This window comes from Pithys albifrons, chromosome 6 (genome assembly GCF_047495875.1).
Source record: "Pithys albifrons albifrons isolate INPA30051 chromosome 6, PitAlb_v1, whole genome shotgun sequence".
Lineage (NCBI taxonomy): Eukaryota > Metazoa > Chordata > Aves > Passeriformes > Thamnophilidae > Pithys > Pithys albifrons.
This window is the reverse complement of record NC_092463.1, coordinates 1204568-1220586: the sequence shown is the minus strand read 5'-3', so window position 1 is coordinate 1220586 and position 16019 is coordinate 1204568. Positions and strand designations below refer to the sequence as shown.

At 56.0% G+C, this 16019-nt stretch overlaps 1 protein-coding gene across 5 annotated transcripts in view; it reads right to left on the bottom strand.

The window, feature by feature from the left end:
• The window catches only part of TOGARAM1 (TOG array regulator of axonemal microtubules 1), a 39838-nt gene that overhangs the window by 17278 nt on the left and 6541 nt on the right, over nucleotides 1-16019 (bottom strand). For 2 of the 5 annotated variants that reach the window (XM_071557140.1, XM_071557145.1), the window contains exons 2-9: nucleotides 11811-11967; nucleotides 10136-10429; nucleotides 6178-6389; nucleotides 5634-5731; nucleotides 2740-2831; nucleotides 1481-1564; nucleotides 1026-1192; nucleotides 55-241 (exon numbers count right to left, since the gene is read on the bottom strand). In XM_071557140.1, the coding sequence (XP_071413241.1) occupies nucleotides 55-241; nucleotides 1026-1192; nucleotides 1481-1564; nucleotides 2740-2831; nucleotides 5634-5731; nucleotides 6178-6389; nucleotides 10136-10429; nucleotides 11811-11967 (1291 nt within the window). The remainder of the gene's footprint in view (nucleotides 1-54; nucleotides 242-1025; nucleotides 1193-1480; nucleotides 1565-2739; nucleotides 2832-5633; nucleotides 5732-6177; nucleotides 6390-10135; nucleotides 10430-11810; nucleotides 11968-16019) is intronic. The other 3 variants (XM_071557141.1, XM_071557142.1, XM_071557143.1) reach the window with 3 other exon arrangements.

The window sequence follows — 16019 nt, the reverse complement described above, 5'->3', positions numbered from 1 at the left end:
TTTCCAGTCCCACTGTCCATTTCAGCAGCATTTAACAGTGGATTAAAGACAAACCCTCATCCTCACTTTCTGCTGTCAGTCTCTCTGGTTCACTCATACTCAGTCTAAGCCTTTCCCAAGGCATCTCTTCCTTCCCTTCCACGTCTTTGTCTTCCTGATGCTCATTATGATTGAGTTCTTTTTCTTCTTTTCTCCTCCTCCTCAGCTTATCCTGGGCAGATTTGGACATGGTCACTTTTATCTGCAAAAAATCCATGCACAAGTTACTGGGTGACACATTCCCCAGCTCCTGATGTTGGTGAGGTCAGCAGGGAAATATCAGCATTTTCTCCAGGGTGCTCTGACACCACTCTCTCTCCCTCTCATGTTTATGACACTGTTTGTTCCTCAGTAAACTCTTATGACACTTTTTGTTTCTCAGGAAACTCAGCAACATTTTATACATTTCTCCATTTACTCCTTTCAATCTGATCCCTCCAAGGATTCACATCTTCAGTGGAAAGCAGAAAATTCAGGCAGGTTTTACCATTAACCTCAAGCTTTAGTCATCTTAAACTGTTATTCTAAAGGCTTGCAGAAGGGGCTGTGAGGTTCATCTCACACTTCACTCAGATGAGTCTTGCTCCATTTACAGATGTAAACAGTATTTAACAAACAGCACATTATGGGCAGATATTCAGAGTTTCTAAATTATGGTATGAATGGACTTAATACAGCCCTGGAGAAGGAGAGACCTGATCCAACATCTCCATGTGCTGTGGGAGTCAGAGAGGGTGTTTTCCAGCTGCACTCCCTCCTTCAGCCCTTCTCCAGACATTTCTGAGTCAAAGGGGAAGCTTCTGACAGGGCAATCTGCCATTGCAAGACCTCCATGTGGCACCAAAGGGAAACTCAGGGAGCAGCTGCACGGCCTTGGCTGCTCCATCAGACTCCTGTTCCCACAGCACAGGGACTGGGACTGTGCCCAGCTGGGCTCACACCTGTAAAAGCAGGGTGAGATGGTGTCAGAGCCCTGCAGCTCTTACCTCTCTCTCGTTCCCAGCAGGGGAATGGAAAGCACTGTTCTGCTGGCAGCTCCTCCTCCAGCTCCCTGGGGCTGGGCCAGAGTCCCCTCGGAGCCCCTGCTCGTCTCCATTGGCCACACAGGGCAGGGGCTGGCTGTGAGCTTGGGCAGGAGGGCTCCCAAAAGCACCTGGAAGACAGGCCATGGCATCACAGGCTTGTTGGGGTTAGAAGAGACCTTAAAGCTCACCCTGTTCCATCCCCCTGCCATGGCAGGGACACCATCACTGGGAACTGTCTGTCCAGGAACTGCAACACTTTCAAGCACAATTCTCTGTGTTCCAGTTAAACTGGGCATTGCTCACAAACTAAAACCAGGCACAGAGGTCAGTTTTTCTTTTCCCACTCCATAAGGGTACATTTTCCCTCAGTTTAACAACTCAGTGAGATACAGGAGATCATTTTGGTTCTGCAATACCTTGGCCAACCACCACAGTGGCATCTCCAGACATGAAACCCAGATCATCCCTCGGTGCCAAACCAGCCACTGACTCTGCTGGGCCTGGAAGGAGAAACACCACACCAGGTAAGTGCTGTTGGTGTGCTCAGGGGCATGTCTGATTCTTCTAAATGTCAGAATATGTTTGAATTGATCCCTTTCCTGAACCACTGCATTGTCCAGTTACTGAAGTGAACAGGATTTATTAAATACTCATATGAAGGATCTTCACATCCTACTGACATCATCCCTCTGGAGCCAGACTGGGAGAGCTGGGGGGGTCACCTGGAGAAGAGAAGGCTCCAGGGACACCTGAGAGCCCCTGGCAGGGCCTGAAGGGGCTCCAGGAGAGCTGGAGAGGGACTGGGGACAAGGGATGGAGGGACAGGACACAGGGAATGGCTTCCCACTGCCAGAGGGCAGGGCTGGGTGGGATATTGGGAAGGAATTGGTGTCTGGGAGGGTGGGCAGGCCCTGGCACAGGTGCCCAGAGAAGCTGTGGCTGCCCCAGCCCTGGGAGTGTCCCAGGCCAGGCTGGACAGGGCTTGGAGCAGCCTGGGCTGGTGGGAGGTGTCCCTGCCCATGGCAGGGGTGGCACTGGGGGGGCTTTGAGGTCCCTCCAACCCAACCCAGCCTGGCATTCTGTGATTCCATGCCCTTCTCAGCATCAGCCTGTCAGCTCCTCACTCCCAGCAGGGCCAGTGCTGGGCCTGGTTAACTGGCTCAATAAACAAAATAAATGTGCTGCTCATTATTTTACACTGAAGGTCAACTCTTCACAAAGGTCTTTTCATCCAAGGAATGCAGAATCATTAACCACAGCATGGACTGCTCTGGACATGCAGGATTTGCTCTCTGATTATGCTGTTCCTTGGAAATCCCATGTGCTGATCCCCCCTGTGCACACAGCTCCCCCAGCTCCTTCCCTCCAGCAGCTGAATGGAACTGATTACACAGAAATAATCACAACTTTCTGCCCATTACAGGGACCTGCAGAATTCACTTTAAGGGTAAAAGACAACAGCATCCCTTAACCTCAGTTTCCTACCAGGAACTCAACTGCCTGCCAGCCTGGAGCTCCTGCTCCCCTGTACAACCCCAGTTTGAGCCCAGAGCACCCAGAAATGACCTTTTTGAAGAGCAGAAGGGCCATGAGCTCATGGAACAGGCAAGAACAGGCACATCAAGTGCCATTCTGTCCCCTCAGTGGAACAAGGTGTGCACTGAGAAGCACAGACCTGTGCTGGAGTGATGCTCTGGGTCTCTGGGCCTTGCTGGGGACACTCTTGCAGGATGGGATTTGCTGCCAAGCAGTGGAAACGTGTCTGACCTGTTCAATGAAACACATTTCATAAGTACAACTCTGCCCACAGGTCAGACCCAGCAAAACCACTTTGTAGCAACACAAAAATCAAAGATATCTTCAGATTAGAACTACAAACAGCTTCATCATTGGCTCTGAGACTGGAAAACTTGCAAAATTCCTCAAAACATTTTTTATTCCATTAGTTTATACTGCTCATAACTAACTGTTAATGCTCCTTATGGTGTTCATCACCCAATTCCCATTTAGAGGTTCTCTGCAAAGGTATTTTAATTTAACAATTATCTCTCAGTAATAAAATGGAAACAGTTCACAACAGGAAATATCCACATTGTCTTCCTCTTCTCACAGAACCCAACTCACTCCTTCAGTTTCCAGGCCACAAGAAGCCAAGTTTATCCCTCCTCCTCCTCCTCCTCACTCTCTCTCCTCCCTCCTGCCCTGCCCAGCCACGGGTCACGTCCCTGCTGTGCCAGGCAGAGTCTCCATCCAATACTGACCCCCTGGCACTGCCTCCCTGCCCTGGGCCGCTGTGGGAGCTCTTTCATCCCAACATTCAGGGAAAACTGGAACTGCACAATTGTGCCCCGATAGGAAGTGAATTGACAGGGAAAGAATCACACTGTTACACAGAGCAATGGTACATCAAAAGAACCACTTCACGAGGTGATTTAGCCAAGGGCAGCAGGGCCTGCTGAGGTGGCACAGCTGATGCCCCGGCTGGCACTCACATCACTCTCCTGGTGCAGGGCAGGGGCAGGGCCGGGGCAGGCAGGGCTGGCTGGCAGTGCCCCCCATAGCCGGCAGTGCCCCCTGACTGGCGGTGCCCCCCTGGCCAGCAGTGCCCCCCTGACTGGCGGTGCCCCCTGACTGGCGGTGCCCCCCATAGCTGGCAGTGCCCCCTGACTGGCGGTGCCCCCCTGGCCAGCAGTGCCCTCTGACTGGCAGTGCCTCCCTGGCTGGCAGTGCCCCCCCTGAATAGTGGTGCCCCCCTGACTGGCAGTGCCCCCCTGGCAGGCAGTGCCCCCCTGGCAGGCAGTGCCCCCCTGATTGGCAGCAGTGCCCCCCTGACTGGCAGTGCCCCCATGACTGGCAGTGCCCCCCTGGCAGGCAGTGTTCCCCTGGCCATCAGTGCCCCCTGACTGGCGGTGCCCCCCTGACTGGTCAGCAGTGCCCTCCTGACTGGCAGTGCTCCCCTGGCAGGCAGTGCCCCCCTGGTAGGCAGCGCCCCCCAGACTGGCAGCAGTGCCCCCCTGACTGGCCGGCAGTGCCCCCCTGACTGGCGGTGCCCCCATGACTGGCAGTGCCCCCCTGGCCATCAGTGCCCCCTGACTGGCCATGCCCTCCTGACTGGCAGTGCCCCCTGGCCATCAGTGCTCCCCTGACTGGCAGTGCCCCCTGGCCAGCAGTGCCCCCCTGGCCATCAGTGCTCCCCTGACTGGCGGTGCCCCCCGGACTGGCAGTGCCCCCCTGACTGGCGGTGCCCCCCTGACCATCAGTGCCCCCCTGACTGGCGGTGCCCCCCTGACTGGCGGTGCCCTCCTGACTGGCAGTGCCCCCCTGGCAGGCAGTGCCCCCTGACTGGCAGTGCCCCCCTGGCAGTGCTCCCTGACTGGTGGTGCCCCCCTGGCCATCAGTGTCCCCCTGACTGGCAGTGCCCCCCTGGCAGTGCCCCCTGACTAGCGGTGCCCCCCTGGTCAGCAGTGCCCCCTGGCAGGCAGTGCCCCCCTGATTGGCAATGCCCCCCTGGCAGGCAGTGCCCCCCTGGCAGGCAGTGCCCCCTGACTAGCGGTGCCCCCCTGACTGGCAGTGCACCCCTGGCAGGCAGTGCCCCCTGACTGGCGGTGCCCCCCTGACTGGCGGTGCCCCCCTGACCATCAGTGTCCCCCTGACTGGCAGTGCCCCCCTGACCATCAGTGCCCCCCTGACTGGCGGTGCCCCCCTGACTGGCCAGCAGTGCCCTCCTGACTGGCAGTGCACCCCTGGCCAGCAGTGCTCCCCTGGCAGGCAGTGCCCCCCTGGTAGGCAGTGCCCCCCAGACTGGCAGCAGTGCCCCCCTGACTGGCGGTGCCCCCATGACTGGCAGTGCCCCCCTGGCCATCAGTGCCCCCTGACTGGCGGTGCCCTCCTGACTGGCAGTGCCCCCCTGGCCATTAGTGCCCCCCTGGCCATCAGTGCCCCACTGACTGGCAGTGCCCCCCTGGCCATTAGTGCCCCCCTGGCCATCAGTGCCCCACTGACTGGCAGTGCCCCCTGGCCAGCAGTGCCCCCCTGGCCATCAGTGCTCCCCTGACTGGCGGTGCCCCCCTGGCAGGCAGTGCCCCCCTGACTGGCGGTGCCCCCCTGACCATCAGTACCCCCCTGACTGGCGGTGCCCCCCTGACTGGCAGTGCCCCCCTGACTGGCAGTGCCCCTCTGGCCGGCAGTGCCCCCTTGGCCGGCAGTGCCCCCCTGACTGGCGGTGCCCCCATGACTGGCAGTGCCCCCCTGACTGGCAGTGCCACCCTAGCCATCAGTGCCCTCCATGGCCAGCAGTGCCCCCCTGACTGGCAGTGCCCCCCTGACTGGCAGTGCCACCCTAGCCAGCAGTGCCCTCCATGGCCAGCAGTGCCCCCCTGACTGGCAGTGCCCCCCTGACTGGCAGTGCCCCTCTGGCCGGCAGTGCCCCCTTGGCCGGCAGTGCCCCCCTGACTGGCGGTGCCCCCCTGACTGGCAGTGCCCCCTTGGCCGGCAGTGCCCCCCTGACTGGCGGTGCCCCCCTGACTGGCAGTGCCCCCTGACTGGCGGTGCCCCCCGGGGTGGTCCTGCCTGGCACAGTCCGGGCTCTCCGGGTCTCCGAGGCTGCCGCTCAGCTGCGCCCTCTTCTTGGCCGCGCTGCTCCGCAGGGAGCGCAGGCACAGCTGCATCTGCGGAGAGAGAGGAGCACACCCCGGCTCAGGCAGCGCACACTCAGACCTCCCTCAGGCTGAACAAAGTGTGTTTCTGAGGGTTCAGCGCAGGGCACGAGCCCCTGCTGGGCACTGTGGCACCACTGACACAGCTTGGGCTGTTAAACTAATCCCTTCTGCTACTTTATTTCACAGGGATAATCCCCCTGTAAGCAAATGATGCTGAACCCCGGCCCTCCCCAAAGCACAAGGGCTTTCTGCACAGGTCCATCAGCTGCCCTGGCAGGCTGCAGGAGGGCTGTGAGGGCTGCCAGCACACACAGGGGCACCCCGGGCTCCTCCACCCCACCCCTGCCACGGGCAGGGACACCTCCCCCTGTCCCAGATCACCCCAGCCTGGCCTGGCACACTCCCAGAGATGGGGCAGTGCTGTTACAAGGGTGTTTTATCACATTTCAACCCACCTCCTCTTGGTCCACTTCCTCAGCATCCAGGTGCAGCTGTGCCAGCCCCGCTGCCAGCTCCCTGCCCAGCTGTCCCAGCCAGGAGCCCTCGCTGTCCCTGTCCCTGTGCCCATCCCTGGGCAGGCGCGGGATGGGGGGCACGGGCAGGCCCCGCCGGCGTCCCACCAGGGGGGGCTGTGGCTGCAGGGAGGGTCTGTCCAGCAGGTCCTGCCCTGGGGACACAGCAAGGTGCCAGTCAGGCTGTGCAGGGTGGCACCAGCAGCACCAGCGCCACGTCTTGGCTCTGCCACGGCACAGACTGCTCTGCCACCTCAGGTGTGTCACAAATGCAATGTCCCAGCTCAGTGCCACGGCACAGACTGCTCTGCCACCAAAGGAGTGTCACACACCCCCCTGTGCAGGCTCAGTGCCACGGCACAGACTGCTCTGCCACCTCAGCTGTGTCACACACCCCCCCGTGCAGGCTCAGTGCCACAGGTGTGTCACACACACCCCCATGAAGGCTCAGTGCCACAGCACAGACTGCTTTGCCACCAAAGGAGTGTCACACACACACCCTGTGCAGGCTCAGTGCCTCAGGTGTGTCACACACACCCCTGTGCAGGCTCAGTGCCACGGCACAGACCCCTCTGCCACCACAGGTGTGTCACACACACCCCTGTGCAGGCTCAGTGCCACGGCACAGACCCCTCTGCAACCTCAGGTGTGTCACACACCCCTGTGCAGGCTCAGTGCCACGGCACAGATTGCTCTGCCACCTCAGGTGTGTCACACACCCCTGTGCAGGCTCAGTGCCACGGCACAGATTGCTCTGCCACCTCAGGTGTGTCACATACACCCCTGTGCAGGCTCAGTGCCATGGCACAGACCCCTCTGCCACCTCAGGTGTGTCACACACACCCCTGTGCAGGCTCAGTGCCACAGCACAGACACATCTGCCACCTCAGGTGTGTCACACACACCCCTGTGCAGGCTCAGTGCCATGGCACAGACACGTCTGCCACCTCAGGTGTGTCACACACACCCCTGTGCAGGCTCAGTGCCATGGCACAGACACATCTGCCACCTCAGGTGTGTCACACACACTCCTGTGCAGGCTCAGTGCCATGGCACAGACTGCTCTGCCACCTCAGGTGTGTCACACACCCCCCCGTGCAGGCTCAGTGCCATGGCACAGACCCCTCTGCCACCTCAGGTGTGTCACACACCCCCCCGTGCAGGCTCAGTGCCACAGCACAGACCCCTCTGCCACCTCAGGTGTGTCACACACACCCCTGTGCAGGCTCAGTGCCACAGCACAGACCCCTCTGCCACCAAAGGAGAGTCACACACACCCCTGGGCAGGCTCAGTGCCACAGGTGTGTCACACAAACCCCCATGCAGGCTCAGTGCCACAGCACAGACTGCTCTGCCACCAAAGGAGTGTCACACACACCCCTGTGCAGGCTCAGTGCCACGGCACAGACTGCTCTGCCACCACAGGTGTGTCACAAATGCCATGTCCCAGCTCAGTGCCACGGCACAGACCCCTCTGCCACCTCAGCTGTGTCACATAAACCCCCATGCAGGCTCAGTGCCACGGCACAGACTGCTCTGCCACCACAGGTGTGTCACACACACCCCTGTGCAGGCTCAGTGCCATGGCACAGACTGCTCTGCCACCAAAGGAGTGTCACACACACCCCTGTGCAGGCTCAGTGCCATGGCACAGACACATCTGCCACCTCAGGTGTGTCACACACACCCCTGTGCAGGCTCAGTGCCATGGCACAGACTGCTCTGCCACCTCAGGTGTGTCACACACCCCCCTGTGCAGGCTCAGTGCCATGGCACAGACACATCTGCCACCTCAGGTGTGTCACACACACCCCTGTGCAGGCTCAGTGCCATGGCACAGACACATCTGCCACCTCAGGTTGTCACACACCCCCCCGTGCAGGCTCAGTGCCACAGCACAGACCCCTCTGCCACCTCAGGTGTGTCACACACACCCCTGTGCAGGCTCAGTGCCACAGCACAGACCCCTCTACCACCAAAGGAGTGTCACACACACCCCTGGGCAGGCTCAGTGCCACAGGTGTGTCACACAAACCCCCATGCAGGCTCAGTGCCACGGCACAGACACATCTGCCACCTCAGGTGTGTCACACACAGCCCTGTGCAGGCTCAGTGCCACAGCACAGACCCCTCTGCCACCAAAGGAGTGTCACACACACCCCTGTGCAGGCTCAGTGCCACAGCACAGACCCCTCTGCCACCTCAGCTGTGTCACACACACCCCTGTGCAGGCTCAGTGCCACAGGTGTGTCACACAAACCCCCATGCAGGCTCAGTGCCATGGCACAGACACATCTGCCACCAAAGGAGTGTCACACACACCCCTGTGCAGGCTCAGTGCCACAGCACAAACCCCTCTGCCACCTCAGGTGTGTCACACACACCCCTGTGCAGGCTCAGTGCCACAGCACAAACCCCTCTGCCACCTCAGGTGTGTCACACACCCCCCTGTGCAGGCTCAGTGCCACAGCACAAACCCCTCTGCCACCTCAGGTGTGTCACACACACCCCTGTGCAGGCTCAGTGCCACAGGTGTGTCACACACACCCCTGTGCAGGCTCAGTGCCATGGCACAGACTGCTCTGCCACCTCAGGTGTGTCACACACACCCCTGTGCAGGCTCAGTGCCAACTGATCACCCTCAGTGCCTCTTTCCTTCAAGGAACATCCATTAGTGTTCCATGCATTGCACACCAACACAGAATCACAGAACATGCTCAGCTGGAAGGGACACACGAGGACCATCCAAGCCCAACCCCTGGCCCTTCAGTCCCTTTCCAAAATAATTACTTTCCTTCATTAGGCAAAAAAGACTTGTGCCCTAATGAACACCCCCCCCCCATAACTGCTTTAACAACCAAGTTACTCCAAAGAATCAGAAAAGATGGAACTGCACATGGAAAACAAAGAAAATCAGCAAGTGATGGACACAACCACAAAATGAAGGCACCCTCCAGGGACAGCAACTCCCAGAGCATTCAGGGAGGAATTTCCCACATCTGCACAAAAATACAGGTCTCAAAGAGGATGAGGTTTCAAACAGATTTCTTTACCAGGGCAAAATTTGATGTGGAAACTGTTCCTTTGCTTACAGAAACCTCATGAGTGATTAGAAATCAATTTAAACTAATCAAAGGGTAGGGATTTTTTTAACCTAAAGTAAAATTGCCTTTAGAAAGTCTTTCAAAAAAAGATTGTACAAGCAACTGTAATTAAGTCAACTTAAAACTATTTAAGCTTATTACTGAGGTTCCCCCAACGTGTACAGGAGGAGTTCAGGCAGCACATCAGGCCACAGGCAGCAGTTTCTGCCCTGCCAGTGCCAACTGGGATGAAACCAGCACAAGTTCTGCTGGTGAGGGATGGAGCTGTTTGCAACCAGGTGTTAACAAGCTGTTCCCAGGTGGGAATTCCATATGTCCATTCCCAAATGCAATTCCTTCTACTGGAAGGTGTCCCTGCCCTTGGGTTGGAACTGGAGGAGCTTTAAGGTCCCTTCCAACCCAAGCCAGTCTGTGATTCCATGATTTAAAGAGAGAGGCAAAAAGGCAAAATGCAGGAGCAACACTTTTCCTGCCCATTTATTAATTGGAGCATTAAAACCAGAAGGTATTTCTGTATTGGCTTTCTCTACAAGTGCTCGATTTTGGGGGTTGTTTTTATCTGCTCTGAAGCCAAACCTTTCCCTGGGACATTCCTGGTGAGGAAGCAGAGCTGGAGCACACTGAGCTTTATGGCACTGCTCCCTTTCCAGGACAAGCCTGCAGGGGGGTGGGCAGGGCAGCTGTAAATCCCCCCCCCCTTTCCTGGCACTGCCCAATGCCCCCTCCCCTCCCACTGTGTGTTTTCCCTCCAAATCCAGCCCCCAAATCCCTTTCCCTTGCACTGACAATGTTCCTACCTGTGCTGTCTCCTGCCTTGTGCCCCAGCAGCTGCCTCTGGGGGGCAGGTCTGGGCAGCCCCTCGAAGCTTTTCAGGGGCCAGGAGCTGGAGAGGGTCCTGGCATTGTCCTGGGGCCTCCCTGCAGAGGCAGCTGGGCAGGAGAGGTGCCTCGGGCTGTTCCTGGGGGAGGGCAGGGGGTGGGAGGGCAGGAGGGTGCCCTGGCTGGCACTGGGGCCCTGCAGGGACATGGTGGGCTCTGCCTGAGGGCAAAATCCTCTCTGGGTCCTGCTGGGAAAATTTAGGCTGGAAGAAACTGAGCAAAGGGAAAGAGAAGAGTATTTGTGGCAATCAGCTCTTAAAATAATAATTTACAATGAAATAACACACCATAAAAATAACATGCAAGGCAATAATTCCTCAGAATAATTTACAAGGCAATAATACACCACAATAACTTACAAGGAAATAATACACCATAATAATTTACAATGCAGGAATACACTACAATAATTTATAATGAAAGAATACATGATAATAATTTACTATGAAAGAATACATGATAATAATTTACTATGAAAGAATACATGATAATAATTTACTATGAAAGAATACACCATAATAATATACAATGAAAGAATACACCATAACAATAAGTTAAAATTAAATAATACACCACAACAATAATTTGCAGTGCAGGGACACACCATCTGGTCTGTCAAAGCCTGAAGGTTTTACTGAAGCAGATAAATCAGGTCCCTTCACTCTGCACACTGCATTGCCCTCCAAATGTGAGTTTAAGCCTTAAACTCCTGCTCAGGCAGGTTTGGGGAGGTGTATTTTAAACAGTGAGAGATGCAAGGAGGTCAGACACAGTTCTGACTGTGCCTCAGCACCACCTGTGCTGGAACACCCTGGCACTGCCAACCCCCAGAGGAGGGAGCTGCAAATCAGCCACAGACAACAATGAGGAGGCACAAACGTGTCTGAAGGGACTGGGCCACCTTTGGGGGACAGTTTTTAGTCCCCAGGGAAGCACAGACACAGTGAGGCAGTGGCAGAGTCCCATGCCCAGCCCTGGGCCCCTGTCCCAGCCCACGTACCTCTGTCCTGCTGCCAGCTGTGCAGTGCCAGGCTCTGGAACTCCGAGCCCACACTGCCACTCTGCCCACGTGCCTGGGGGTGCCCCAGGGTGCCCCAGTGCCCCAAGATCTGGGGCTGAGGGGAGCCCCCAGCACCTCCCAAAGGCAAACACAAGTGCCCCCATCAGCACCCAGCACACGGTGCTGGGCACAGAGGGCACAGTGACAAGACTTAGTGAACTGAGAGTGTAGCTTTGAGTGTAAGATTCAAATACACTGAGAGTATTTAATTCCAGAGTCTCCAAGCAACCTCCTAATGCAGCTCAGAGGGAAAAAGGGAAAAGGACTGGCTGTTCTTCCAGGGCACTGCTTCAGCTGGGAATGCAGGGGCAAAAGAAACCCTGGAACAATCCCCTCTTTGAGCACATGACAACAGAGGGAAGCAAACACCTCCAAACCCCAAAACAGAGGAGTGAGCAAACCTGGCAGGGCCACAGGGAGAGAATCCATCAGGTCTGGTCTTGTCCAGGCTTTTCAGGAGCCCTTTGGCTACTGAAACACCCAAATGTGTCTGCTCTGTAGTGGCAGCTCCAACACTGCCCCACTCACACTCACCAGCACAGAGCGAGGAATTCCCAGAGTCCAAATCCACACCAGTCTGGAATACAGTCCTGGAAGCCCTTTTTCTGCTGAACAATAGCTCCTCACTGGCTGGGATTCCTTGGGAGGGCTGGAGCTTCGGGGAGGGAAGGAAACCATTGGCTGCAGAGAACTGTGGGGAAAAGCAAAATGAACTGGGTGTGAGGTGGCAGCACATCTCCCTTCCCTGAGCAGACAGCAGGGCCACAAACTGCATTTTTAAACACCAAACACCCTGACACAGCTTTCTTCTCCCCAGGATTCAAACATTGGGAGCATCATAAAGCATTTCAATCGTTTTCCAGGTCTTACAGAATAACACCCTTCACAGTGAAAGGGGAAAAGAACCACCAAGTGAACTGGCAGAGAACTGCACTACCCTAAACACATTAAATACTAAATATTGACACTGTGAATTCTGCACATCAGATGTGCAAGTGTTTAAATAGACAACAGAATCCCAGAATGGAACAGCCCCTTGAGCTGTGCCAGCTTCAGGTTTAGTCTAAAGGCAGCAGTTCCTACTGAGAGCTGGGCCAAGGCAGGGAAAGAGCTCAGGAACACAAACATTTAGCAAAGGGCATGCCTTAAATGCAGGGTGCTGATTTAATTTGTGAAATGAGGGATTTCCATCCCTGCAGGCTGCATTTCCCTGCCCTCCCCTCTCCCAGGCAAGGCTGCACAAGGAGAGGCTGAGCAGAAATGGAAACATTTGTTCAGTGCTGGAAAGAACAGCAGCACGTTCAGTCTGAAGAGCCCTTTGTTGGTATCCTGGTGTGTGAATGGGGGATTTGTCATCTACCACCCACATAATACAGGGATATATAAAAATACTGAGTTTCCACTTCACTGAACCTCTCAGCTCACCACAAAAATGGGATTCTCCGCATGGGAATGTCACAAGAGCTCTTGGAAAAGGAAGTGCAGTTCTCCAGGAGCCCAGAACTCCATTCTCTGCCCAGGCCATGCCTGGCCCACACAGCCCACGTTGTCTGGGACAGGGAGAGAACCCCAGACCAGCTCCCAGCTCTGCCAAAGCCTCCCTGCTCCAGGAGAAACCTCACAGGGATTTAAAGGATTGTTCTCCAAGTTCAGTATCTGGGGCAGACAAACAGCAGCCAAATGCTCTGGGTCAGTGTCTTTAAGGGGTTCAGGGAATGTTGTACTGGGGTTTCCCAAAACCACCACAAAATAAAGCACAGAACTTAAAACATGGGCTGAGAATCACAGTGATGAGCACACAATAATTGTTTTTAAATCCTTCCACCATTTAATCTGTCCCAGAGGAAAAGAGAACTGGTTATGGAATATAGACAAGTTTCAACAAAACCTTTAGGTCCTTTCCAAGCAAAGAAGAGGCTCAAGACACACACCCAAACCAAGGGAAATTCCACTCCCATATCCTCCCAACAAGGATAAAAATAAGCCTCATAAATCAAACTTTTACATTACATATTCCTAATTCTCCTCCCTCTGAGACTGTTCCCCTTGGAAATGGAAAAGGGGTTGAAGAGGAACCTGCTGGCAGCAAAGAAAGAAGTGGAGCAGCAACTGGCCTGGGTTTCCACTCAGGGCAGTAAAAGCCCAGCAGTTCCCAGAGGGAGCTGAGCTCAAGGTCCACAGGGATGTGGCTCTTGGAGGAAACACTTCCCTGGGCCTGGGAGGGGGTGTTGGGTCCAACAAAAATGGCCAAAATTCCATCTGCACCTCCAAACCCACACACTGTGATTTCCTGCCAGCATTTCCTGACTCCCATGGGATCAAGACTCCAGCCTGAGGCATCCTCAGCAAACCCCCCAAGTGCCCCAAAGCTCCAACCCTGACATCAAACCCCCCTCCCTGCCAGCCAGGGCTAAGCTGTTAATCAGCCTGCAGGGATTAGACTCTCACTCAAGTATTTTAGGACAAGGGCTTAAAGCAGAGGACAGTGGGGAAACTCCTGGAGCCTCCACACAAAGCAGGATCTGAGGGACACCTTCACACTCTGAGGGACACCTTCACACAGGAGGAGAGACAACAGCAGGAAAATGGGAAGTGGTTTTTGTTCCAGGTCACCCCAGCTGGGAGAAAAGAGGTGAGACCTTGGCATTGCTGCCCCTGGGACCAGCCAACATCATTATCCATCCAGGCATCTTCCAGGCCATAATTCCATGGCACCGTCACACATTCCTGTGGCCTGGAGTGGATTTTCCTCTCAGTAGCTGCTACAGGACAGACTTGAGCCCCATTTTAACACATGGACAAGAAAGTTACACAGAAGGAGTAAAGTAAAGCACTGCCAGGACTGTACAACTTCCCTCAGCTGTTCAATCCCAGCTACAGGAACAAATCTCTGCTTCCCTGTACAAAAATTGTAATTACAGCATTACAAGTTTGCTAAAGAAGCACTTGAGGGTGGTGGGAAATAAAGGCAAAGCCAAAGCTGCTGGAGGAGATGGCAGATCCCAGCAAAGGGATTTCTCCAAAGGGTTTGGGTTCCTCTACATTCCACCAGTACCACCAATGTTGGACTATATTTGAACTCACTCACTAAAGGAAACATTAATTTGGTTACCAAAGCACTCCAGAGTGGCCCATCATGGAATCCCAGGATGGTTTGGGTTGGAAGGACCTCAAAGCCCACCCAGAGCCACCCCTGCCATGGGCAGGGACACCTCCCACCAGCCCAGGCTGCTCCAAGCCCTGTCCAGCCTGGCCTCCAATCACTGACCAACATTCCCTGCTCACATCCCTTCCCTGTGGATGAGACAGAAGGTTCTCCTGATCCAACACCTTCACACCAAACACAGGCTCACAGGGAAGAGACCAAGCATGCACAGAGACACAATGGATCTCCCCAAAACACCCAAAACAGCCTCCAAAAAACCAGAGCTGCCATGCCAGGGACCCCCCAACTCCCACAGAACAGGCAGCTTTGCCCACAGACCCCCCTGTGCCCCCTGACCCTGTCAGAACAGGCAGCTTTGTCCACAGACCCCTCTGTGCCCCCCAACCCTGTCAGAACAGGCAGCTTTGCCCTCTGTGCCCCCTGACCCTCTCAGAACAGGCAGCTTTGCCCACAGCCCCCTCTGTGCCCCCCAACCCTGTCAGAACAGGCAGCTTTGCCCATAGTCCCCTCTGTGCCCCCCAACCCTGTCAGAACAGGCACCTTTGCCCTCTGTGCCCCCCAACCCTGTCAGAACAGGCACCTTTGCCCTCTGTGCCCCCCAACCCTGTCAGAACAGGCAGCTTTGCCCTCTGTGCTCCCCAACGCTGTCAGAACAGGCAGCTTTGCCCACAGACCCCCCTGTGCCCCCAACCCTGTCAGAACAGGCAGCTTTGCCCACAGTCCCCTCTGTGCCCCCTGACCCTGTTAGAACAGGCAGCTTTGCCCTCTGTGCCCCCCAACCCTGTCAGAACAGGCAGCTTTGCCCTCTGTGCTCCCCAACGCTGTCAGAACAGGCAGCTTTGCCCACAGACCCCCCTGTGCCCCCAACCCTGTCAGAACAGGCAGCTTTGCCCACAGACCCCCCTGTGCCCCCCAACCCTGTCAGAACAGGCAGCTTTGCCCTCTGTGCCCCCCAACCCTGTTAGAACAGGCAGCTTTGCCCTCTGTGCCCCCCAACCCTGTCAGAACAGGCAGCTTTGCCCTCTGTGCCCCCCAACCCTGTTAGAACAGGCAGCTTTGCCCATAGTCCCCTCTGTGCCCCCTGACCCTGTTAGAACAGGCAGCTTTGCCCATAGTCCCCTCTGTGCCCCCCAACCCTGTTAGAACAGGCAGCTTTGCCCACAGCCCCCTCTGTGCCCCCCAACCCTGTCAGAACAGGCAGCTTTGCCCTCTGTGCCCCCCAACCCTGTCAGAACAGGCAGCTTTGCCCATAGTCCCCTCTGTGCCCCCTGACCCTGCCAGAACAGAGCTGCTCTTCCAGAAATCCAATTTCACGGGTCACTGGCACACCCACCAGGGCTCCACCAGGCCCAGCTCTGAAGGGCTCCTCCCTTATCGGATCAGGACGGAAATGAGGAGAATTCCACAGGAGTTGCCCAACACCGCAGTTATGGGAGAGCACAGAGTTCACAGACACTGACAGGGCTTCAGACTCCACAGAGATGTTCAAACACTCTTGTTTCCCCCCAGAAGTCCCCCAAGGCACCTTCAGCAGCAGCTGCAGAGCCCCAGAGGGGCTGTGTGTGCCAGGGGTGGCT